This window comes from Hypanus sabinus, chromosome 8 (genome assembly GCF_030144855.1).
Source record: "Hypanus sabinus isolate sHypSab1 chromosome 8, sHypSab1.hap1, whole genome shotgun sequence".
NCBI lineage: Eukaryota > Metazoa > Chordata > Chondrichthyes > Myliobatiformes > Dasyatidae > Hypanus > Hypanus sabinus.
Genome location: NC_082713.1, coordinates 162,847,579 through 162,875,165, shown reverse-complemented (window position 1 = coordinate 162,875,165; position 27,587 = coordinate 162,847,579). Strand labels below are relative to the sequence as shown.

At 40.5% G+C, this 27,587-nt stretch overlaps 1 protein-coding gene across 11 annotated transcripts in view; it reads right to left on the bottom strand.

Annotated features, from left to right (window-relative positions):
• Positions 1–27,587, bottom strand: part of lrriq1 (leucine-rich repeats and IQ motif containing 1) — a 162,385-nt gene that overhangs the window by 33,674 nt on the left and 101,124 nt on the right. For 6 of the 11 annotated variants that reach the window (XM_059978414.1, XM_059978411.1, XM_059978415.1 and 3 more), the window contains 4 exons: positions 26,718–26,851; positions 25,600–25,686; positions 24,520–24,608; positions 9,865–9,963 (listed from right to left, as the gene is read on the bottom strand). In XM_059978414.1, coding sequence (XP_059834397.1) covers positions 9,865–9,963; positions 24,520–24,608; positions 25,600–25,686; positions 26,718–26,851 — 409 coding nt within the window. Of the gene's footprint in view, positions 1–5,673; positions 6,298–9,098; positions 9,224–9,864; positions 9,964–24,519; positions 24,609–25,599; positions 25,687–26,717; positions 26,852–27,587 lie in introns of those variants that run through there. The other 5 variants (XR_009513741.1, XR_009513740.1, XM_059978413.1 and 2 more) reach the window with 5 other exon arrangements.

Sequence of the window (27,587 nt, the reverse complement as noted above, 5' to 3'; positions counted from 1 at the left end):
CATCTCCAACACCATCACACTGAGCATGGAGGCCCCCCAGGGCTGTGTGCTCAGTCCACTGCTGTTCACTCTGCTGACCCATGATTGTGCTGCAACATACAGCTCGAACCACATCATCAAGTTCGCCGATGACACAACTGTGGTGGGCTTCATCAGCAAAAACGACAAGTCAGCATACAGAGAGGAGGTGCAGCAGCTAACAGACTGGTGCAGAATCAACAACCTGTCTCTGAATGTGAACAAAACAAAAGAGATGGTTGTTGACTTCAGGAGGGCATGGAGCAATAACTCCCCGCTGAACATCGATGGCTCCTCGGTACAGATCGTTAAGAGCACCAAATTTCTTGGCGGAGAATCTCACCTGGTCCCTCAACACCAGCTCCATAGCAAAGAAAGCCCAGCAGCGTCTCTACTTGCTGCGAAGGCTGAGGAAAGTCCATCTCCCACCCTCCCATCCTCATCACATTATACAGGGGCTGTATTGAGAGTACCCTGAGCAGCTGCATTACTGCCTGGTTCAGAAATTGCACCATCTTGGATCGCAAGACCATGCAGTGGATAGTGAGGTCAGCTGAGAAGATCATTGGGGTCTCTCTTCCTGCCATTATGGACATTTACACTACACACTGCATCCACAAAGCAAACAGCATTTTGAAGGACCCTATGCAAACCACATACAAACTCTTCTCCCGCCTGCCGTCTGGGAAAAGGCACCGAAGCATTCGAGCTCTCACAACCAGTTTCTTCCCTAAGCTATCAGACTCCTCAATATCCAGAGCCTGGACTGACACCTTGCTGCCCTATTGTCCTGTTTATTATTTATTGTAATGCCTGTACTGTTTTGTGCACTTTATGCAGTCCTGGGTAGGACTGTAGTCTAGTATAGTTTCTTTTTTCTGTGTTGTTTTTTTTTTACGTAGTTCAGTCTAGTTTTTGTACTGTCATAAACAACATGGTCCTGAAAAAACGTCTCATTTTTACTATGTACTGTACCAGCAGTTATGGTCGAAATGACAATTAAAAGTGACTTGACTTGACTTTTATTGTGATGCAGTGCGAAATTGGTTCTTCCAGCCCCTCAAGCCACACTGCCTAATAGTGAGACAATTTACAAAGACCAATTAACCTACCAAACGGTATGTCTTTGGACCGGGGGAGGTAACTCGTGTGATTACAGGGAGAGCATACAGACTCCTGACAGGTAGGATTTGAACACCGGTCACCGGTATTGTAAAGCATTGTGCTAACCACTAAGCTACTGTGCCACCCCACTTACTAATAGCTCTATTCACACCACTTTCAGGATATCCCAAATATTTGAATTCTTGGCATTATGATAATATAGATTTGAAGGAGTCAAATTTCTATTAGAAGTGATGTACGTATCAATAAGTCGTACTTTATGGTTGTTTTAACTGGGAGTGGTAATGGGAATAAGCTCCCACTACCAATTAAATGCTCTCAGTGGCGTGTGCCTCAAATTGCTTCTGACAACCAAGTCCATCTCCTGGCCTTTATCTGTGGCTTAGCAACTAAGTCTAGTGGAATGGTTTCTACTGACAGGAGAAGGGGCAAAGGTAGCTTTCTGGTGCCTTAAAACCAGCATCTTTGGGCAGATGGGGCTGGTCAGCCGAGGTTGACAGCTTATCTAGAAATAAAACTCCGATCTCAAACCTCTACTGTGTTGCGGTTACACTCACTCTGAGGGAAATAACTAGAACTGGGGTCCCTGAGGGAGTCTTATATTGAGTTTAACGCTGACTGGCAAGTCCTGCAATGCTGTTGGTGCCAAACTGTATCGGTCTCTGCCGTTCCTTTGGGCTCATCAGATGCGTGGAGAGTAGGAGCTTGCTACATATGCAACAACTTGCTCTCCATATTGTACTGTTCAGGCTTGCATATCTAGTTAGCTAGGATGCATCATCCATGATCGACCTTGACGGAGGCCTCAAAGGACTTCCATGGTCTCAATCTGATCACATTTCAGTCATTTTACCTGAGTTATATTATAGGACAAAGAAATAAAAATGTTATAAAGAGCAAAGGAACTTGAATCACAATTCCACACAACACAGAATTGTAATGAAGTGTAATATTTGTGAGTTACTTTTAATGTTTACCTTTTTATAGGGCAAAGACTATGCACGGTTAATAAAAATGCAAATGACTACATGATAAATCTGCAATAAATCAGTATTATAATTTAGTTGCTTGGAAAATTTGTACATGCTTCGCTTAAAAGAGTGGATGTGGTGAGGATGTTTTTTTATGGTGGGAGCGTCTAGGACCAGCGGACACAGCCGCAAAATACAGTTGTGTACTTTTAGAATGGAAATGAGGAATTTCTTTAGCCAGAGAGAGACGTATCTGTGCAATTTGTTGCCATAGGTAGCTGATGAGACCAAGTCTTCATGCATATTTACAGTTGAGGTTGATAGATTCTTGATTGGTCAGGGTATGAAGGGAAATAAGGAGAAGGCAGGAGATTGGGGTCCAGAGAAAAAAGTAGATCTGTCAGGATGAAATAGTGGCGCATACTCGATGGGCTGAATTCCGCTTCTATTCCTTATGGTCTTAAAATTTTATATTTTAGGATGTGTAAAAGCATTTAACTAAAAATCAAAAATGAAAAAAAATACTATGTCCATAGATAGCATAACTGTTGCAACATTTTACAGTTCTCTAAGAAGCAATCCTGTGAACTGGGCTTGCACTCTGCCAGAAAAGTGGCTCTGACCCATAGAGCACTCCTTGAGATCACCAATGCCTCAGGCCCTACTGCTTTCTCCAAGAAGTCTTATGTTTCAAGTATTAGTTTGGATTTCTTCTGGAGATGATTAACGCAAACACAACACAGATTTTTTCCAAGTTATCCAACTCCATGTGTTTATGTTATTCTAGTTCTTTTCTAGATTTTACCGGCTATATCTACCTGCTTGAAGTACCTATCATTTTACACCCTAAGAGAGTCATTAAATCCATAGTTTCACAAACTTATATATTTCACTCCTTGATTACACATAACCATCCAGCACAGATGTGAAACGAATTGTAAAACAGCTTTCATAAACAAATTTTTCTCATTTCAACACTTTTAACTCTCTATTGTAACTGCCTTAGTATTGGATTTGACAGTTGGTGGCCTCGAGTCATTTTTCTTTAAAAAAAATGTATGTTGCATAATCCCAAGCTCTCATTTTTTTTTAAATGGCAAAGGCATATCTGTTTGAAAAGTTTAAATGTAAGTATGACAAACAGAATTAAAAAACTAGAATTGAGTAAGGCATTTATTGCACTGTTGTCCCAGCCAACCTAATCCAAAGACTAGACCCGCCCAGGACTCCGTCTTTTTCTCTTCATTGAACCCCTATATTGAATGGCACAACACTTCCTGTTACAGCCTGGAGGGTGAAGCAGCTGGAGGTTTCAACCATGTACTTGCATTTAACAGCTCTGAATGAAGCAGCTAAAGGGGTACTCAATCCTGGAAGGTTAACTTCTGTGGTTTTTGTCTGATATCGGTGCGTAATTATTTTTCCCTAAGTTAAGTGAGGACATTTTCTTAATGTTGCTGTATAATATAGACATTTTCAGAAAACAAAGCTCCACCTTGTAAGATGGGGAGATTGATCCATAAAATTAGGATTATAAAAATCATTTATAAAGGCAAAATTGTAACAAGACTTAAAATAGCCCAGATTCTGCAGTAAATGCTGAAGGTTTTGAATGGAATCACTGGAGCATACCTCTTTAAGTGGAAGCAAGCCCATGACGTGCTGCCAAATGTAGAGTTCTTGAAAGCACTGACCGATTCAGAATGCTGAATTTGTCAGTTCATTCTATCACAGGACTCCCCACGGATTCCTCAGCTAGGGAATTACCTCTTGGATTCAGCACCAGACTGGACCTGGCATGGGATCTGAGGTCTCAGGAATTTAATAGGGATTGCAGGACTGGCTCTTTTCCCCCAATCATTTTGGTTTAGCTTATTATTTTTCAAAAAGCATTTTTAGATGTTCAGTTTACTTTTTAAAAAAGTTATACTGCTTACAAGTTTTTAAATGTTACTTCATTTTAATAGTTTTAAATATCTTGGAACTGTAACAAATTACAATACACTGTAACAAATTGTAATATATGATAATTGTGACTTTACAGTGGGCAAGGCTGAGGTGAGGCTTTCTCTGGGGGTTTTGAATGTGGTACTGAACATGCTGGCATGGTTCAAATGATCATCAAAGCCATGATGCTTTAGGCGAGTTAGGTAAGTATCATATAGATGTGGCATGTACAGATGTGGGGAGCAGGGTCAGATTTAGTGGGGTCAGGGCACCTGGGCTGGAGGCCCTGATGGGCCCCTGCTGACACTGTAAAACGCCGCTGTACCAAGCAAAAAAAGGCAAGAACAAGAGCAACGGTTGTACTGGTCTAAATATCAAAGCTGTGGGCCAAGACATTGGTTTAGTACAATATGTAGGCTATAAACTTACAGGCCTTAAGAGGGAGGACAGAAAGTAATGCAGATTCTTAATTTGAAGGACAGCATCTGAAGCATCAAAAATCGACCTAGGCTTAGTTGGCTTAGTAAAGGGATGAGGGAGATGAAGTATGATGTACCCAATCTTAAAGCTTTACTTAGCTATTGCTGCACATATCATAGGCCTTATTTCTCAAACAATGCCAAAGCATTTTTATCTAGGTATTTTTCTCAACTGTGTGTTCTGAGAAAGTAAAATGGAAATGAGAGACAAAAAGACCAAGAGAGATGGCACCATGGCAAACTAGGAAACTTGACAATACTCCAACAATCTTCTGAAAAATGAGATCTAGCACATACTAACCTTTTGCTGTGCTGTATGGCTTGTAGAGCAAAGACCATTTATTACTTACTAGGTTTGTAAACCGTCAACTATTAGCCTATTGCCACAAAAAAGGAATGGCACTGACACACAAGCCTAGATATTTACAAAGTCATATGCTTGTTTTTCAAAGTTAAAGACTAGTTCTTCCGGATTTCTTTGCGGCAAAGTGAACTTTGATCAGATCACTAAAATCCATTTTCCGAACAAGATCACGTTTAAGTGACATCAGAGTAAGATGATTCAGCCTGTCCTGTCCCATTGTGGATCTGAACCTATTCTTCACTAGCTTGAGCTTGGAGAAAGATCACTCACCACTTGCATTTGTGACAGGGAGAGTCAGATAAAGCCTCAAAGCAACGCTTACATTTGGGAAAATGACCTGCAAGTTTTTTTTTCTCTGAGGAAGCATAAAAGCTCTGTTGCAGACGAAATATCTTTGCCACTTACAAGTTGCCAAATATGTCACTGGAGCCTCAGATGATAGCAAGTCCCCTCTCGACCAAAAACTTCACAACCGCCACCACTCTTCTCAATATGTCAGTTCAGTAGACACACTCTGACTCGAACTGCTTTTGCAGTTCTGTATCTATTCTTTTTCTGTCAGATGCTAGTGTAACATAGGTCAGTATCGTTTCCCTGTGGTGTTCGCTATTTTCATGCTCTCCTATGCGCTCAATGGCATGTTTCCAGTTGCTAAAGCCAGTTTGGAAGATGGACTGACAATTATCATCACTGAAGATGCGGCATGCAAAACAAAACACACAGCCAGTGGGAGGGGAATTTAAGAGCCATTGCCTTGATACGTACTCACCATTTACCAGCCTGCGTTTGAAGTGAAATTTGGACAAAAAATATCTCTGCTGTTTGTATACTCATTCCAAAGCTTTGATATCCACATCCTTATTCTGGCAGGACTCTGGCCCCTTCTTAGCCCAGTATGCTCGGACTGAATCATCTAACGTTTCCTTTCCCCAGCGAGCAGGATCAGTGCTGTAAGGATCCTCAGTAGCGGTAATGTTAACATTAATGGCGGCCTAACTTGGTTGTTCGGAGGTCTCTGTGGTCGGGAATCCCAAAGTCATGCTCTCTGCTTCTTCAACGTTAGCTGCCGACTGTGGCAAGGACTGTGGTCTTGTGCTAACGCTGGTGCTAGCACTAGCTGTTGAACAAGTCTCCATTTGTCCACCGGTCTCTGACTGTGACAAGAGCGATGGTACTGCTGCATCATCGAGAACAGGTTTAAAATATTCTGTCAATTTCAATGTCTTTTTTAATGCTTCTTTTTCACGGTCCTCTTTTTCTTGTTTCTTTTTCTTTTCTGTGCTCCACTCCCGTATTTTTTCTGTCCGCCATGATGACTACTACTTATTTTGGGCCCCTCTGTAGCTCTGGTCCCTGGGCTGCAGCCCAGCCTGGCCCTGCCTAAAGTCCAGCCCTGGTGGGGAGACAGTGATTGGAGATTCCAGGCTAAGTACTGTGGGCAGAAAATCTATTCTATTATTATAGAATATATAAATGTTTCTTTTTAAAATACAATGACTACTGAGAAACTGATGTTTTGCAATGGTATTTTATAAATTTAAACAATTCAATTATTAAATACATTTGGATACTCTTTTCATTTAGAACACATCTCTGCAGATTAGGTGCAGATCCTCTTTTATGAACATGATATTGGCAGCACAGAGGTCACTGAATGTAATCAGGGAATACAACTGGCATTCTATGGCTGTTTTAATATCACTTGTGTACACTCCTTGTGCATGTGAGCCCGCAAATGCTGTGAGAGAATTATCCATAACTGAAGAGATGGCTATTTAAGGGACCCACACTATGCATATTTTCTGAAGATGCAAGAGACTTCAGACCGAAAATGTCCCGTAGTTTCCAGAGCATGTTTTTCTTTAGGTAATTTTTCTTAGTGAAAGAAACCATTAACCCCCCCCCCACCAAATACACACACATGCTCCTGTTCTCTTGATGCTGATATCCTTGGTCTGTCTTTCCTTCCCAGAATGATTTCCATGTCCTGTGATTATGTCCCGCCAATTGGCTGTCCAACCAATACCAGCTCTTTTTCTCAAACAGCCCCACCCAACACCTCCTCCAGACACTTATCCAATTAGCCTTTTGTGAGTCACTTCTCCACTCCATACATAACCAGACCACCTCCAAGATCACCTCCTCTACAATCCCTCAGTGTTCATGATGATTGGAGATTATGGAAGAAATACCTTCCTTTTGTAAGCTTATCTTACTGTGCATGATGACATGATTACTTTGGATTTCCAACATCTGCAGATTCTTTCGAGTTTGTAACACAAGCTCCTGCATGGCAGAACTTTGATGCATAAGAATGCTTGCATAATACTGGCACTGGGCCCATGAAGAACATCATTTTACACTCCTTTCCATGTCATAATTTACTTCCCCTTCAATAAAAACTTGTCTTGTTTGGGGTCGGTGGAGGCTCCAATCAATATGCTTCAAGGATACCTCAAAGTTATGAAGGGACAGAACTATCAAGGAATATTTTACTTCATGAACCCCTTGCCATTCCTGCTAGGGTTGAGCTATGATTGTGCTGGAAGGCTCATACTTTTTAAACTTCCAGTTATTCAATATGGTTTATGGTACACAATATAGTGTGTTTTAATACTCTCATGCTATTTACATTCCATACTACAGATAAATACTGGAATATTGAACAAAGAATAAATTTACCCCATATGTTCAAATGAAATGTGTTCACTGTAATAAAAGGAAGGATGATAGTTTTAATAATTTAGCTATATGTTTAATTTACAGGAATTTATAAACCAATGCTTAGTGAAGATCCGACAGTTTATCAATTAAAGATGGACTAAGCATAATCAAAGGGCAGCAATGTACACTATGCATGGCGGAAAAGATCAAACCACAGTTTAGTTTCCAATTCTATGAATCCATCCTTTCTCTGGATAATAGGGTTGTTAAAACTGATGGTCCAAATTACATATAGAAACAGATGCAAGAATCAATTGTATTAAACTTTTATCTCATTTACAGTATTTACATTATTTCCACTCAATGATTTCATAAAATATTAAATAAAAGAGGAAAAAATTCATTTTCTTTAAGATAAGGTAAAATAAAACTTCATTTATCCTGAAGGAAATTATTGTTGCAAGGTTGCGCATTCAGAAATATATACTTTAAAATACAAAATGTAAGCATTGAAGTACGAAAAATACAAAATACGCATTAAAAATAATAGTGCAAAATACAGATGTGTAATGAAACCATATGTTTATACTGCAGATGTTGAATGACCAGTCTCCTCAGGAAGTACAGTCAGCTTTGTCCCCTCTTGTACAGAGTCTCTGTATTTTTAGTCCGTCCAGTTTATTGTCTGAGCGAGTTCCCAGGTATTTGTAATCCCGGCCAACTTCTACATTCGTTCCCTTGTTGGAGATGGGAATGCAGGATGTTCTCACCTTCCTGAAGCCCACCACCAACTCTTTTGTCTTAGTGATGTTGACTTGCAAGTGATTCAGCACACACTACTCAACAAAGCTGTTCATCACTCTTCTGTACTCAGCCTCTTGACCCTGACTGATACTGCCCACAACTGCCGTATCATCTAAAAACTTCTGCAGGTGGCAGGAATCCGAGTTGTATCTGAAGTCCTAAGTATAGCCGGTAAACAAGAAGGGGACAGGACAGTCCCCTGAGGTGCCTCTGTGCTGCTAACCACAATATCTGATACACAGCTCTGCAATTTCAGATACTGTGACCATCTGGACAGATAATCTGTAATCCAGGACACTAGTTGAGCATTCACCTACATCTCTGTGAGCCTATTCCCTAGTAAAGTAAGTCATGTAGGTTAAAAGCACCGGAGAAATCAAATAACATGATTTTCACATGATGGTTGGCTCATCCAGAGGGGTGTAAGCCTATTGAAGCAGGAAGATAATGGCGTTCTCTACTCCAATATGTGGTTGGTAAGCAAACTGTAAGGGTCCAGTGATGGATTTACGATGGTCTGTAGGTGTGTCAGGATCAGTCTTTCTAATGATTTCATAACATGCGAGGTCAGTGACACCGGTCTGTAGTCATTGGGCATGGTGGGACATGTCTTCTTGGCTACTGGAACTAGGCAGGATGTTTTTTTTACAGCACAGGAACCCTTTCCAGGTTTAGGTTCAGATTAAAGATGTACTGAAATAATACACCCAGCTGAGTAGCACACACCTTGAGTACATTTGAGCTGATGCCGTCTGGTCCCACAGCCTTGCCTGGGTGAGTCTGCTGAGCTTTCTCCTTCCCTGCTCAGCAGTGACCGTCCATATGTCTGTGCTCATTGGCTCGCCAATGTCCTTGGAGAGGGATGAAAGGTGAAAAGAGAGGAAATGGGGGGTGGTGCATTGTAGAGGGTGTAAACATAAGCGTCCTAATCAAACCTGTTAAAAAAGCATTTAACTCATTGGTCCTGTCCTGGTCCCCTTCAATCACCTGGTCTCTGGTCTTTTTGTAGCCTATGATCGTTTTCATACCACTTCACACATCCCTTGTGTTGTTCTGCTGTAGTTTCCTCTCCAGCTTCCTCCTGTAACAGTCCTTGCCCTAGGTGATCCTCTCCCTCAGTTCCCTCTGAACCAGCCTCATTTCCTCCCTATCGCCATCTCTGAATGACCTCTTCTTCCTATTCAGTATGGCATTGATGTCTATGGTGACCCAAAGTTTATTGTTTGGAAAACAGTGAATAGCCCTAGCTGGAACAGTATTATCCACAAAGAAGTTGATGTACCTTGTAATGCAGTTCATTAGTTCAGTGTTGCAAAATGGTTGACATGTTAATAGGCATCAATGGAACTAACTATTGGACAGGAAATATAACAGGTGAAGCAAATCATTTTTAACCTTATCATGATTCAACAACATGAATTAAAGCATATAACTGATTAATCCAAAATCTGGCTCTCAAATCACTAAATTTAATTCTGCTGTTTCTGCTTACCATTAAAATATTTCACACTGGCCTGTATCTTCTTTGATGATTCTGTGGGAAGGTATTTACTTTTCTTATTCTTGAACAAAGCCAATCGCACTAATGGGTCTAAGATAAAGGGTAACAGAAAATAAACAGCCTGATTAATACATGTACAAAAAGGGCACCCTGACCCATTGATTTGTATTATAACATGAAAAATTCACTGACCTACTGCCCCTCCACAAATTTCACGAGGAATTAATAAGTGTGAACTCTGAATCCTATCAAACATGTCAATAATCTCACAAATCTGCTGTAACACACTGACCATGTCCACCAATCCTAGAATCAGAATCAGGTTTATTATCATTGACACATGTCATGAAAAGTGTTGTTTTGTGACAGTACGGCACAGCAAGGCATAAGAATTACATAAGAAGAAGTGTTACAAGAAAGAAGAATAATGAGGCAGTGTTCATGGGTCCATGGACCCGTCAGAAATCTGACTGCAGAAAGGAAAGAAGCTGTTCTAAAATGTTGAGTGTAGGTTTCAGGCTCACATACCTCCTCCTCAATGGCAGTAATGAAAGGAGTGCATGTCTCAGAAGAAGGTGAGGGTTTTTAATGAAAAAAGCAACCTTCTTGAAGCACTGCCTCTTGAGGATGTCCTCAATAGTAGAGAGAGTTGTGCTGTGACAGAGCTGGCTGAGTATACAAAAACTCTTTCGATCCTGCACTTTACTAGATGCAGGTTACTAGGCAGTGATACAAGCAGTCAGAATTGCTCTCCATTGTACATCTGTTCACATTTGCAAGAGCTCTAGGAGACATAACAAATCTTCTCAAAATTCTAATGAATGAGAACGATGGCATGCCTTTTTCATAATTGCATCAAAGTGTTAAAACCAGGATACTGACTCCCAGGAATTTGAACAACATACATGAGAAAATCTGCAGATGTTGGAAATCTAAAGCAACACACACAAAATGTTGGAGGAAAAGAGTAAACAGTTGACATTTTGGACCAAGACCCTTCAGGACCGATGAAAGGTCTTCATCCGAAATGTCGACTGTTTATTCTTTTCCATAGATACTGCCTGGTCTGTTGAGTTCCTCCAGCATTCTGTATGAGTGTTGTGGCGGAATTTGAAACTGCTTCTCTTTTCCACTGCTGATCTCTCATTGTGAACTGGTGTGTGTTCCCTCAACATCCCCTTCCTGAAATCCACAATCATTTCCAATTCTCATTGCACCAGCAACACTCATTTCACATCTGAGCGCTTGCACAATTACTTTCATCACTCATTCCTAGCTTCACAGCTATCATTTTGGGTGGCATTTCACCACTTCATTTTCTCCATTCCATCCTGTTTTTCCACTTCAAAATATTACCATTATATTGCAATAGTCCTTTGAACTAAATCAATGCCAGGGAATGGATGAAGTTATTCGGAAAGTGCACTTGAAAAGGTGGCCACAAAAATTCCTCAGTGTTATCATTACAGAAGATCTGCCGAGCTCAGCATGTAAGTGCAATTACAAATAAAGCACATTTGTGCCTCTACTTCCTTAGGGGCTTGAGAAGATTCAGCGCAACATCTAAAACTTTGTCAAATTTTGATACGAGGTCTGGAGGAGAGTATATTGACTGGTTGCATCATGGCCTGGTGCGGAAATAACAGTGCCCTCAAATGGGAAATCCTACAAAAAGTGGATAAGGTCCAGTCCATTATGGGTTAAGCCCTCCCCACCATTAAGCACTGTGACAGGAAAGCAGCATCCATCATCAAGGACCCTATCCACCCAGGCCATGCACTCTTGTCGATGCTACCGTGAGGTAGAAGGCACAGGAGCCTCAGGACCCACATTGCTAGGTTCAGGAACAATTACTACCACTCAACCATCAGGCTCTTAAACCAGTGGAGTTAACTTCACTCGCTTCATCACCATACTATTCCATCAACCAATGGGCTCAATTTCAAGTACTTGTCATCTAATGTTCTCAATATTTTTTATTATTATTATTATTATTATTTCTTTTGTATTTACAGTTTGTTGTCCTGCACATTGGTTATTTGTACATCCTATTGGGTGCAATCTTACATTGATTTTATTATGGTTCTTGGAGTTATTGTGTATGCCTGCAAGGGAACTAATCTCCATGTTGTATATGGTGATATAATGGTACTTCAATAATAAATTTACTTTGAACTTTGAACATAAGCAAATACATCTGTAGTAGCTCTAGCACAGCCATGACCTCCAGGTAAGGCAAAGCTAGAAGCATAGCCATGCAGAGTTATTTGTCATCTTCCTAGCATCCCAAAAGTTATTCAGCAAACTTAAGTCTGAGAATGGCTGACAAAGAAAGTCTGAGAGAAAACTCTCTTAGGGCTGAGGTGGGGGGGGGGGGGTGCAAAGATCAGGCCTTCAGAAGTCCAGCCATGAAAATCAAAAAAGCTTGCCCTGCACAAAGCAAAAGAGGCATCAGTGACCTCTTTAATATAGCTGTGTACTTTAAATTTAACAATCAGACAAATGTTTGCCAAAAGACTGGAAAGAACTTATGGCAAAGAAAGTAAGTCCACAATAGAGATTTTAAAAACATGACCAAAGCATAACTTGCCCCAATCTCCACCCCTCTATTAGGCACTCGATGGTGTTGTAGGAGGCCTAAAAAGATCTGCACAGGCTCGCCTGAAGTTCATGATGGTGTAAGGAAGTGACCCTTCTGCACCTGTACACTCTGCTGAAAAATTGATTGGCCATGGTTCCATTGATGTGGCCGGTACTACTTTTGCTATTCTTTTAATTGTTCTTTTATCCAAGCCATTTAGCTATCATCAAGGATATCTCTGAAAGATGGTGCCTCACGAAGGTGGCATCCATCACTAAGGACCCTCACCATGCCCTCTTCACATTGCGACCATCAGGGAGGACGCACAGGAGCTGGAATTCTTAGGAATGTTTCAGGAGCAGCAGCTTCTCCTCCACTGTCATCAGATTTCTGAATGGTCCATGAACACTACCTCACTATTCCTCTTTTGCACTGTTCATTTATTTATGTCTTTTTATAGTAATTTTTATATCTTGCTCTATTCTGCTGCTGTAAAATATCAAGTCTCATCACACATGTCAATAATAGCAAACATACTTCTGATTCTAATACCATCAGATTTTTTACATGAGGATTGAAAACAAAGTGGGACTTTTTGTCAATTATATTAAATTGGAAAACATGCATAAGGATTAGGTTATCTAATTAACTGAAAACCAATGCTTTTGAACACAGCATTGAGGTTAGATGGAGAAATTGCAAAGGAGATGGAAACAGAAGAGATATCTTGTATTCTCTTGGGAATAGATTGCCTTCCAGGCAGGCACACTACAGCCATAATGATTTGGTCAATGTCAGGAATCGTGGTCCAGGTCAACAGCTGCAGAACATAATCAGCTCAATGACGGCACCTTTGAATGTTAAGATGAATTCAATTGCGCTTTTGGCCTCAGCACCTTTCAGTTCACTGTACTTCCATTACGCCTTCAATAGGAACTATTGCAACATTCAGGTGCTTTACCATAACCTTATGCATACAGCAAAACAACATATCTCACAACACATTAGTGGTAATAAACCTAATTCTAATACCATTAGGTTTTTATGATGATTGAAAACAGTGTTGAGCTTTTGTCAATTACTTATATTATATTGGAAAATGTGCCAAAGATCAGCTGTTGTGGTTAACTGAAAGCAACGGCTTTTAAGGACATCTTTCCCTCACCACCACTCTCCACCTTCCACAGGGTTTGTGCTCTGTGCGACTCCCTTGTCCACTCATCCCTCCCTACTGAACTCTCTCTTGGCCCTTTTCACTGCATGAGGGACAAGTTTTACATGTCACTACAACTTCTTCCTCATTGCCATTCAGAGACCCAAACAGTCTTTCCAGGTGAGAAAGCACTTCACCCGTGCATTTCTTGGCCTTATCGACAAAATCCTGTGCTGGTGAGGCCTGACATAGACTGGGGGATCATTTCTTCAAGTACTTTTTTTCCCCATCCCCTGCAAAAGGTGGGATTTCCTAGGGATTTAAAATTTCAACTTCCAACATGTCAGTTCACGGTCTCCTCTACAGCCACAATAAGGTCACATGCAGGAAGGAGGAGCAGCACTTCCTATTCCGCCTGGGTAGCCTCCAACGTAATGGCATGAACATTGGTTTCACTAACTTCCAGTAAGTTTTCCCTCCTCCCCTTCTCTTTTTCTCCATATTGCATTTTCATCCCTGACCTTGGCACCCGCTCTGGTGCCCCTCACCTTTCTCTTTCTTCCATGGTCCGCTGTCTTCTCCAATCAGATCTCTTCTTTATTTCTTCCACCTATCACCTTCCAGCTCTACTTCATCCCCTTTTCCTAACCCACTATCTTCCCCTTCAACTGGTTTCATTTATCACCAACCAGCTTCTAATCCTTCCCCATCCCCCACCTTATTCTGGCTTCTTCCCCCTTCCTTTCATGTCCAGGTGAAGGGCCACAGCCTGAAACATCGACTGCTTATTCCTCTCTTCTAGCTGCTGTCTGACCTGCTGAGTTCCTCCTGCATTTTGTACGTGATATCTACTGCACTGCTGCTTGTCTCACACTGATACACAACAGTCTGAAAACTGCAGTAACACACAAATAACAATTAACTAGTAAGTTACGTGGGAGGGTCTTCATTGTTGCTGAAGGCTGTTGAATCTCCCTGGAACAAGAGAGCATCTGGCTACAGTGAGAACACAGAACAGTACAGCTCTGGACCAGGCCCCTTGGCCCACAATGTTGTGCTGAACCCGCTGAAAAGTAAATCAACCCCTCCCCCCAAAAAACTAATCCCTCCTACTTAGCCAATGTCCATATCCCTCCTTTTTCCTCATATTCATATGCCTATCAAAATGTCTCTTCAAAGACTCTAATGTTTTTGTCTCTAGCACCATACTTATGCAGTGCATTCTAGGCATCCTCATATCCCTTTTGAACTTACCCCTCTTACCTTCAATGCATGCCCTTTAGTATTAGACATTTCTACCCTGGGAAAAAGATACACCTTATCTAATCTATCTGTGCATCTCATCATCTTATAAACCTCCACCAGATCTCCCCTCAGCCTTCAGCACTCCAAAGAAAACAGCCCAAGTTTGTCCAGGCTCTCGTGTCAGCAAACACTCTCTAAACCAGGCAATATCCTGGTAAACCTCTTCTGCACCCTCTCCAAAGTTTCCACATCCTTCCTATAGTGAGGAGACCAGAACTGTATACAATAATCCACATATGGCCTAACCAGTGATTTATAAATTTGCAACATAACCTTTTGGAGTTTGAACTCAATGCCTCAAATAATAAAAGCAAACTTTCAATGGTCTTCTTAACCACTCTATCGATCTGTGTAGCCACTTTCATGGAGCTATGAACTTGGACCCCAAGATCTCTCTGCTCAGAAACACTGTTAAGGGTCTTGCCCTTAACAGTGTAGTGACTCCTTGCATTTGCCCTATCAAAGTGAAACACCTCACATGCGTCAAAAAGTAAAGTGAAGTTAGATTTGCACATTGATTGTCATAATTATTTACCAGCTCTATAAGCACATGACAAATGATCGTTGTGTTCAACAACCAACCCAACTATCCCCTGCAAAATTCACACTACCTCTTTATGCACCAGGATTATCACTTTGCAGTATTTGCAGCACTTCAAAACTTAAGATAATGATCACAATTCATCGCCAAATTGGACTAAAGCATCATGTTAGCTGGAAATTAAACCAAGGAGCTTCCACCTCAGAGCCAACTGAGCCACAAGTGACATCAGTGATGACAGCAGCAAATAACATCCTGCTACAAGCAAAAGTGATGGGGTAGTTACAAGATATACAGAATGCTCAGCTGGAGATGCTTGTTTAGCAAATAGTGGAAGTTTGCCTCCATACTGTACAACTTTGAAGATAGTACTCTAATCATTTCTGGTCTGCTAGGATTTACAGATGTGACTTGTTAGATATAACTAGTATGATTGATCGCTCAGTCAGAGCAACATGATAGTTGTATTGTAACAGTGGCACATAATGAATGCAGTGCACAGAGAAAGTATTGTAATCAATTAACTGTGGCTTGAGATTCAGTGAATTATTGCACTTTTAGGGTACATTTCTGAAAATGAGATTAATTATTTAAACTTACAATTTAAATTAAACCATTAATGTAAATATACAAAAATAATGAAATAGTACTTCAAGTAGCAACTGTGAAAAAAGTAGTAAGATTAATGTTTAGTTTTCTTATTGTGAAGCAAGATTTTCTATATTTAAGCTTTGTTTCTGTATTTTTTTCCTAACATTCACTACTCTTATTGCTCAGAAAGCAGAATAGCGCCAATTCAATGACATGTCCGTGGATGCTCCAATGGGCCAGTAGCCAAAAGGCATATTGAGTGACATGAAATAAATTACTTGCCAGCTAATTTTTTTCTCTCCCTTTCCTGAGTATTCCAAGACTTATGGAAGCAATTCTCCTGAGGCATATAAACCATGGTTGAGATACAATGTTGAAATTCTATCGGGTAATCTGAGAATATTTCCAATGTTTTGATATCTTGTCATGTACAAGTTAAATTTTTGCTAAACTCTGGACTTGTATAGAGACTTAAAGGACTACAGATGCTGGAAGCTGGAGCAACACTTAAAAAAACTGAAGGAACTCAGTGGGTCAGGCAGTAGCTTTGAAGGGAAAGGAACTCCTGCACAAGGACTCCCATGTTCTTTTGCACCATGGATTTTGAATTTTATCCACCTTGAGAAAATAATCTATGCCTTTATTCCTTCTACCGAAGTGCATGACTTCCCTACACTAAACTCTATCTGTCACTTCTTTGTATTTTTCCAATCTGTCTAAGCCCTTCTGCAGACACCATGGTTCCTCAACACTGACCCTCCACCCATCTTCATATTGTCTGTGAACTTAAACATAGAAACATAGAAAATAGGTGTAGGAGTAGGCCATTTGGCCCTTCGAGCCTGCACCGCCATTCAGTATGATCAATGCTGATCATCCAACTCAGAACCCTGTACCTGCTTTCTCTCCATACCCCCTGATCCCTTTAGCCACAAGGGCCATATCCAACTTCCCCTTAAAAATAGCCAATGAACCGGCCTCAACTGTTTCCTGTGGCAGAGAATTCCACGGATTCACCACTCTCTGTGTGAAGAAATTTTTCCTCATCTCGATCCTAAAAGGCTTCCCCTTTATCCTTAAACTGTGACCCCTCGTTCTGGACTTCCCCAACATTGGAAACAATCTTCCTGCGTCTAGCCTGTCCAATCCCTTTAGAACTTCATATGTTTCAATAAGATCCCCCCTCAATCTTCTAAATTCCAGTCAGTATAAGCCTAGTCGATTCAGTCTTTCTTCATATGAAAGTCCTGCCATCCAAGGAATCAATCTGGTGAACCTTCTCTATACTCCCTCTATGGCAAGAATGTCTTTCCTCAGATTAGGGGACCAAAACTGCACACAATACTCTAGGTGCGGTCTCACCAAGGCCTTGGACAACTGCAGTAGAGCCTCCCTGCTCCTGTACTCAAATCCTTTTGCTATGAATGCCAACATACCATTTGCCTTTTTCACCACCTGCTGTACCTGCATGCCCACCTTCAATGACTGGTGTACAGTGACACCCAGGTCTTGTTGCACCTCCCCTTTTCCTAAACAGCCTGCATTCAGATAATAATCTGTTTTCCTGTTCTTGCAACCAAAGTGGATAACCTCACATTTATCCACATTTAGTTGCATCTGCCATGAATTTGCCCACTCACCTAACCTATCCAAGTCACCCTGCATCCTCTTAGCATCCTCCTCACAGCTAACACCGCCGCCCAGCTTCGTGTCATCCGCAAACTTGGAGATGCTGCATTTAATTCCCTCGTCTAAATCATTAATATATATTGTAAACAACTGGGGTCCCAGCACTGAGCCTTGCGGTACCCCACTAGTCACTGCCTGCCATTCTGAAAAGGTCCCGTTTACGCCCACTCTTTGCTTCCTGTCTGCCAACCAATTCTCTATCCGCATCAATACCATACCCCCAATACCGTGTGCTTTAAGTTTGCACACCAATCTCCTGGGTGGGACCTTGTCAAAAGCATTTTGAAAATCTAAATATACCACATCCACAGGCTCTCCCCTATCCACTATATTAGTTACATCTTCAAAAAATTCTATAAGATTCATCAAACATGATTTTCCTTTCACAAATCCATGCTGACTTTGACCGATGATTTCATCTCTTTCCAAATGTGCTGTTATCACATCTTTGATAACCGACTCTAGCATTTTCCCCACCACCGATGTCAGACTAACCGGACTATAATTCCCCAGTTTTTCTCTCCCTCCTTTTTTAAAAAGTGGGGTTACATTAGCCACCCTCCAATCCTCAGGAACTAATCCAGAATCCAAGAGTTTTGAAAAATTATCACTAATGCATCCACTATTTCTTGGGCTACTTCCTTAAGCACTCTGGGATGCAGACCATCTGGCCCTGGGGATTTATCTGCCTTTAATCCCTTCTATTTACCTAACACCACTTCCCTACTAACATGTATTTCCCTCAGTTCCTCCATCTCACTAGACCCTCGGTCCCCTACTATTTCCGGAAGATTATTTATGTCCTCTTTATTGAAGACAGAACCAAAGTACTTATTCAATTGGTCCGCCATGTCCTTGTTCCCTATGATCAATTCACCTGTTTCTGACTGTAAGGGACCTACATTTGTCTTGACCGATCTTTTTCTTTTCACATATCTATAAAAGCTTTTACAGTCAGTTGTTATGTTCCCTGCCAGCTTTCTCTCATAATCTTTTTTCCCTTTCCTAATTAAGCCCTTTGTCCTCCTCTGCTGGTCTCTGAATTTCTCCCAGCCCTCAGGTGTGTCGCTTTTTTTGCTAATTTATATGTCTCTTCTTTGGACTTGATACTATCCCTAATTTCCCTTGTCAGCCATGGGTGCACTACCTTCCCTTCTTTTGCCAAACTGGGATGAACAATTGTTGTAGTTCATCCATGCGATCTTTAGATGCTTGCCATTGCATATCCACCGTCAACCCTTTAAGTATCATTTGCCAGCCTATCTTAGCTAATTCATGTCTTCTTCAAATGTCTACCTTCAAAGTTACCCTTCTTTAAGTTCAGAACCTTTGTTTCTGAATTAACTATGTCACTCTCCATCTTAACCACAAACCCATCAATTCCATCATCAAAATCATTGACATAAAACATGAAAGGAAGTGGTCCCAATACGAATGCCTGCAGAATACCACTAGTCACCAACAGCCAACCAGAAAATGCCCCCTTTATTCCTACTTTTTACTTCCTGCCAGTCAGCCAATCTTCAATTGATGCTAGTATTTTTACTGTAATACAACAGGTCTTTTATTTTGTTAAGCAGCCTCATGTGCAGCACCCTGACAGAGGCCTTCTGAAAATCCAAGTAAATCAATTCTGCTGATCTTCCTTTGTCTATCCTGTCTGTCGTTTCTTCAACGAATTCAAGCAGATTTGTCAGGCAAGATTTTCTCTAAGGAAACCATGCTGACTTTGGCCTATTTTATCACGTGTCTCCAGGTACCCCGAAACCTCATCCTTAGTAATGGACTCCAACATTTTCCCAATCACTGAAGTCAGGCTAACTGGCCTATAATTTCCTTTCTTCTGCCTCCCTCCTTTCCTAAAGAGTGGAGTGACATTTGCAACTTTCCAGTCCTCCGGAACCAATCCAGAATCTAGTGATTCCTAAACAATCATTACAAAAGCCTCCACAACAACTTCAGCCACCTATTTCAGAACCCTGGGTCCATCTGGTCCAGGTGATATATCCATTTTCAGACCTTTCAGCTTCCTAATCAACTTATTCTTAGTAAAAGCAACTACTCTCACTTCTGGCAAGCTTCCCGTGTCTTCCACAGTGAATACTGATGCAAAATAGTTATTAAGTTCACCCGCCATTACTACCTCACCAGTGTCATTTTCCAGCAGTGAAATATCCATTCTTGCTTCTCTTTTACTCTTTACATATCTGAAAAAAAACTTCTCGTATCCTCTTTTATACAATTGGCTAGCTTACCTTCATATTTCATCCTTTCTCTCTTTTTTATGTTGCCTTCTGTTGGTTTTTAAAAGCGTCCCAATTCTCTAACTTCCCACTGATTTTTGCTATATTATATGCCCTCCCTTTCCCTTTTATGCTGTCTTTGACTTCCCTTATCAGCCATGGTTGCCTCAACCCCTCCCTTTAGAATACTTCTTCATCTTTGGTATGTGTTCATCCTGTGCCTTCCAATATGCTTCCAGAAACTCTAACCATTGCTGTTCTGCTGTCGCCCCTGCTAGTACCCCTTCCAATCAACTTTGGCCAGCTTCTCTATCATGCCTCCGTAATCCCCTTTACTCCACTATGATACTGATATTTCTAACTTCAGCTTCTTCTCAAACTCCAAGGTGAAATTCTATCATATTATGATCACTGTCTCCCAAGAGTTCCTTGGGATCCCTCTCTTGGGATCCAGCACCAAGCAATGGTGGGAGTGTTGTGGATAGTGTGGAGGATCAGAGGGATCTTAGGGTCAGAGTCCATAGGACACTGAAAGCTGCTGTGCAGGTTGAGTCTGTGGTTAAGAAGGCATACGGTGTATTGGTCTTCCCCAACCGTGGGACTGAGTTTAAGAGCTGTGAGGTAATGTTGCAGCTCTGTAGAACCCTGGTCAGACCCCACTTGGGAGTACAGTGCTCAGTTCTGGTCACCTTACTACAGGAAGGATGTGGAAACCATAGACAGGGTGCATAGGAGATTTACAAGGATGTTTCCTGGATTGGGAAACATGCCTTATGAGAATAGTTTCAGTAAACTTGGCCTTTTCTCCTTGGAGCGACAGAGGTGAGAGGTGACCTGATAGAGGTTTACAAGATGATGAGAGGCATTGATCGTGTGGATAGCCAGAGGCTTTCCCAAGGCTGAAATGGCTAACATGAGAGGGCACAGTTTTAAGGTACTTGGATGTAGGTACAGAGGAGATGTCAGGGGTAAGTTGTTTTTTTTTTGTTTTTTTTTTAAATGCAGAGAGTGGTGAGTGTGTGAAATGGGCTGCCGGCAACAGTGGTGGCGGTGGATATGATAGGGTCTTTTAAGAGACTCCTGGATTGGTACATGGAGCTTAGAAAAATAGAGGGCTATTAATAACCCTATGTAATTTCTAAGATAAGGACATGTTCGGCACAGCTTTGTGGGCCAAAGGGTCTGTATTGTACTGTACGTTTTCTATGTAACACACCACTCAGGTCTCTTTTTCCTGCCCACCAAATCTGCTGTCTGCTCCACTAACTGTGGTATCTCCTATTACTACTGCACTCATCTTCCCCCCCCCCCCCTTCCTTTCTGAGCCACAGAGTCAAGCGCAGTGCCAGAGACCTGGTCACTGAGGCTTCCCCCCTGTAGGTTTTTGTCACCCACCTCCCAACAGTATCCAGAGTGGTATACATATTGTTCAAGGGAACGGCCACAGGGGTACTCTGTACTGGCTGCTTATTCCCTTTCCCTCTGCTGACAGTCACTCAGCTACCCACCTCCTGCAACTTAGGGGTGACTACCTCCCTGTAGCTCCTAACTACCTCCTCCTCATTCTCCCTTATGAGCCAAAGCTCATCAAGCTCCAGCTCCAGGACCTTAACACAGTCCCTAAAGAGCTGCAGCTCAGTGCACTTTGTGTTGATATAGTCAACAGGGAGACTGGAGGTCTCCCAAAGTTCTCACGTTTCACACAAATAACATACCACCAATCTTGCACCCATTCTCATCACACAAGCTATGAACTATTAGACAAAGAAAGGGTGAAAAGGAAAGCTTGCTAGAAACTTACTTGGAGCCTCCACTTGATCTCACCCAAGCCTGGCCATTCTAACATTGTTCACTCCATCAACGGACACTCCGCTTACATCTCAGTTCTTTTTATTGGCCTTTGCCAAGTGCCTTAGAGATTGTAATGATTGTAGCCCGCTGAAGTCCCAAAAGGCACTAAGCTTTTTTTAAATGTCATGCCGCCAAAGAGCATTTGCTCACAATTGCAGCTTGCCAAGAAAATGTGATCAGTGAAGGACATATTGGGAGGCAAAATTTCTTGATGCATTCAGTCACCTACCCATGTGGTTTTCTGTTATGATATCCTGTTCTTTTGGATTCTATCCAATGTTGTATAGAAATACAATTGTAAAGAGCTTCCTGAGCCCAAAGGTACTGAGGTACTCTCTCTCTGAACGCTAAGTCAAAATTCAAAGTACACTTATTATCAAAGAACGTATACAACCTTCAGCTTTGTCTGTTTACAGGCAGCCACAAGAAAGACCAGCACCCAATGCCCAGGAAAAGAAAAAATACACAAATCATGCAAACATTAGAAGCAAGCAACAGCATTCCAAACGAGATTGTGTCCTTGGATCCAAATGCTCAGAGCAGCCCAGAGTAGGCCCAAGCCTTGATCTCAATTCAACATTTTAGCAGGGTGTCATATTACTAAGGTGCTCATTTCTGGGCTTGGTTTACCAGTATTTGATTAATTATTCCCAAACAACTGGAAGGGCTTTCAACAATAGTTACAAGCTGTAAGCACTTCCCTTTTAATAGGTGTAGGCATGACTTTAATAAGAATCAATAACAGTGAGTTGCTGTTAAACACTCCAGAAATTGTATTCTGTGATTTTACACTAACATATAACTATTTTATGATGTTTCGGTGCGAATGGTCAATCAGAATCAACATCCTCGGGTTTTGCTGTTCTAACACTTAGTTCTAACACAAAGCATTCAAATTTCTACACCCGAGTCAATAATGTGAGAAAGAAGATAGAACAAGATTTCTTTTCCTTTCTTTTCTCTGCACATTGGGTTTTGTAGCTTTGTTTTGTAGCTGCCTGTAAGGATACGAATCTCAAGGTTGTATAAAATAGACATACTTCCATAATAAACGTACTTTGGCTTTGACGAGAAAAGTTTCAAAAGATCAGTACAGAAACTTTCAGAGTGCCATTAGATTGAGATACAAGTGGAGATATCCATTTGTATAATGTCCTTTTTTACATTTATTCACCAGTTCTGCCAGAATTGTCCTCTTTGTAAATCAACTCGACTCTGACCTTTGCACCTGAATTTGCAACACAAAAATGAATTGCAGGTCTCAAACCAGTACTGAATCCAAGGCAGATGATAAAGGTTCACAGCAGAGGGCCAGAGGCATCTTGCTTCTGACTGCTCGGGCTTATGTCATACATTCCCACTCATATGAACAGAATTAATGACCTTGTTTGAAAAGGTAAGTGATTATTTTTGTTTTACTGTTCCTTTCTCTAATTTTTAAGAAAATATTCTTTCTGGTATTTTACAGGAATTTTGTTACATTTTCAAATTATTAAAATCTATCTGAAATGTTCTTAAATGTCCCTGACAATTAGAGACATATAAAAAAAATTGTGAAACTTTTGACAACAGAAACTTGTAAAGGGCTTATTGAGTCAGTCTACAGACAGAAGTTCACCATTTGCTGCCTGAGGCTTAGCTGTCACCCTGGGGCGATAATGGCAGCAAGACCTTTAGTTTGACTGATGCCATTGAGCCGGAAGAAATAAATGTAGCCATAGGAAAGTCATTAGACCATAAGACCATTAAATATAGGAGCAGAATTAGGCCATTTGGCCCATCAATTCTGCTTTGCCATTTCATCGTGCCTGATCCATTTTCCTCTCAGCCCCAATTCCCTGCCTTCTTCCAGTATCTCTTCATGCCCTGACTAATCAAGAATCCATCAACCTCTGCCTTAAATATACCTAATGATTTGGCCTCCATAGCTGCCTGCGGCAATGAATTCCACACTCTCTAGTTAAAGAAATTCCTCCTCATCTCCATTCTAAAAAGGATGCACCTATATCCTGAGACTGGGTCCTCTGGTCTTAGACTCCCCCACTATAGGAAACATCCTCTCCATATCCACTCAATGGAGGCCTTTCACCATTCTACAGGCTTCAAGGAGATCCACCTCATTCTTCTGAATTCCAATGAGTAGAGGCCCAGAGCCATCAAATGCTCCTCATTTGACAAGCCTTTCAATCCCAGAATAATTTCTGTGAACCTCATTTGAACCTTCTCAAATGTCAACACATCTTTTCTTAAACGGTCCAAAACTGTTCACAATGCTCCAAGTGAGACCTCAGCAGTGCTTTATAAAGCATCAACATTACATCGTTACTTTTATATTCTACTCCTCTTGAAAAGCCATGGGAGTTTTGATGAGTGGTAAGAATGAGAAGGAATGATAGTGATAGATGGCAAGTGAGGGCAGCCAGTTAGACTGAGTAAATGTGGCCCATTAATTTTACGTTTGTGCATACAAAGTAATAATTATATGATTAAGGCAATACTAATCAAACACAGAAATGCTGTATAGAAGATGTCAAAACATTTTAACAAAATTTATTTGCATTTGACATAAGAATCTTGTATAACAGGAGTTAACAATTTTATTAACAGAAAATACATGGATTAAACCCAACTCTTTTCCCTGCAACTATCTTGCTGCATGGCTGTCAAGCTGCATGAGGAAATGTAAACATACCCTGCAATTTTTTGGCCTCTGCTTTCTTGGATTTCATTTTCTGAGCTCGTTTCAGCATCAGTTGTGCAGTGTGGACATATTTAAAGCCCCTATCAATAACACCAACAGAAAGGCGCACAGTTTAAGATCATTTATAAGAAATAAATACATATAGTGCCCTTGAAAGAAATGACAAAAATTTAAACTTAAGCAAGTGGAAACATCAACATGAATTAAACACTATAATATACATACAATAAAAAGCTATTTTTAGAAATTATGAAGAATCTATGATGTTTTTCTGCATGACCTATACTTCTAATGAATAGAATCAACAGCTGTAAATGATAAAAACATTTTTAAAATATTATAAAAATAACAATTAAAATTGAATAATTGTGGCACACAGTACTGAATATATGTTTTGTTCTTTAATATAAAGATAGAAAGTGTAATAAAAATTTAAATAGAGTCAGAGAAAAGTATAACACAGAAACAGGTCATTTGGCCCATCTAGTCCATGCTGAACCATTTAAACTGCCTGTTCTAATCGACCTGCATCTGGACCATAGCCCTCCATACCTCTACCATCCATGTACCTATACAAAATTCTTTTAAACATTGAAATTGAGCTTGCATGCACCACTTGTGCTGGCAGGTTGTTCCACACTCTCATGACCCTGAGTGACAAAGTTTCCCCTTAAACTTTTCACCTTTCACCCTGGTCAACTTCAGTGGAAAAAGCCTGTTTCCATTTACTGTATCTATATCCCTCATAATTTTGTATACCTCTATCAAATCGCTTCTCAATCTTCTATGTTCCAAGTAATAAAGTCCTAATCTACTCAATCTTTCCTTGTAATTCAGGTCTTCCAAACCTGGCAAAAGTCTTGTAAATTTTCTCCTTCAACTTTATTTACATATTTCCTGTAGTTAGGTGGCAAAACTGCACACAGTACTCCAAAATAAGCTTCACGAATGTCTTCAACTTAAAATCATGGTTTTAAGGAGATTTATGCTTTGACAAATACAATGTAAGTTTTTATTTATTCTGTTCTGTTAGAGTTTTAATAAAAAGTGAACTTCATAATTTGGGATTACCATTCCAGAGAAATCTTTTCTTCTTTCTCAGACATGAAACTTTGTTTACCACATGATGTAGACTCAGAGAATGCTGACAACGTTCTGCTATGTGAAAAAATAACAATAAAAAATTTAGCAGTTTTGGATTTGTTAAATGTTCGTGAGTGTCCAGTAGACAATATACATAGAGAAGCAAGTAGAAATATGTTTCAAGATAACTACCCAACAAAGTTCAAATTACTGTTAATTTTGTTTGGAATCCCAACTAATGGTACTTGCTTAAATCTTAGCTGTTGCCTTGACATCACAGCTAATTCAGCATCAAGATCAAAGCTCAATTTTAACAGTCTGAAGACAAATCTTTAAGCTCTTCTTTTATGTTTCTTGATGGACATGAACTAAGCTGACTGTTACGGAGACTTATCTGTTTACTTCCAATAGCACCTGTAATCACCATTTGATTGATACATTCAACACACTAGCTTCAGTTTTGTAATTACTGTACAGAGGCTGCTTAGTACACTGGACCTCTGAGACTGTTGGGAACCAATGCTGATCTAGTTAAATCAGTCTGAAAGTTGCATGAGACCAAGAAGACATCTCAATGTAGGTCTCTTAATTTCAGCCAGTTAGGGTCTCAAGTGAGCAGTACTATCAAGCACTGCAGAACTTGGAAGGCTGTGATAACAAGTGGTGGGCAGGGGGTGGAGGAAGGTGTCTCAGTGATTGATCACTTTAATGATTAATAACTTAGTGTTTTGAAATTTATCTGTTAGAAGTTAAAATTAAATAAAGATCATTGTGAAAATCATAGCAGAAACACAAAGGAGTATGATTTATCATCACGAGCAGCTTGGTTCAATTAGTTAATGCTGTATTTTTGTAGTGATTCTTTGTTAAAAAATATAACCTTCACAGTTAAGCTGCTAGCTATAAAACGTATGGATACAATATCATGGGCATGATCGTAAGTTACTATCTGATGTATCTATTATCATATAAAAGGTGAGCAAATTTATGATGTGCTTTCTGTTTCAGGTATCTCTACTTGATAGAGGAACATTAAACTCTATTGTACCTTTACAACAAAATAGCCATTTCATTATACAGTAGCTCAGGATTTTGTCCATTTCTACCTGGGTGAGTGCAGTTGAAGAGGAGATGAGGATGGATATTCAATTTTTTCAACAGTATTCATATCATCTCCTTGCCATGCCAACTGTGGTTGTCCTGGTAAGGTGGGTGAATCGGGAGCATAATGAGCAAGGGCCTGGAAGACACAAGATAACTTGACACTGAAAAATAATTCTGCATGGATTAGATTGGCCAAATGGCCTGTTTCTGTGCTGTACATTTCTATGACTCTATAACAATATACTGCATTGCAAAGCAAATTGCAAGCAAACAAAATTTGTTCTGGATAAAGAATTTAATCATTCCTTAATTATTCCACGTTTGTTAATGAGTAATAGGTTTTAAAAAGAGGGAGGAAGGAGAAAAGGCAAACAAAAATATAATAGAAGGGAAGGCAGAAGAGATGATTTCTCTGAATCCAGATTATTGGCTGTGAGTGTAGATGGCAATGCCAGCAGTTATTCCCTTTCTCTAGCTGCCCTTGTGAAAGTGATGGTGCGCTACCTTCAACTATTGTAATCAGTGGTTAAGCTACTCCCCAATACCCGAAGGAGTCCTGAAATATAAACGGTGGGATGGTGATAAGAATGATGTGCAACTTGAAGAGGACCTGCAGTGATGAATGTTCCCATGTACATGCCACCCTTGTCTTTATTGATGACAGAAATGACAAAAAAGACAACAGTGAATGATAATAGACAAGTAAAGGAATTGCTTAGGTTTGAGGAGGTGTGAATGAGATATGCAGAATCTGAAAAGGGAAAAACTGAAGATACTTAAAATCTGAAACAGAAAATACTAGAAATACTCATTACGTGACACTATTAAACTTGAGATTGAGGCCTGAAGGTTACAGTGTGCGTAGTTGGAAT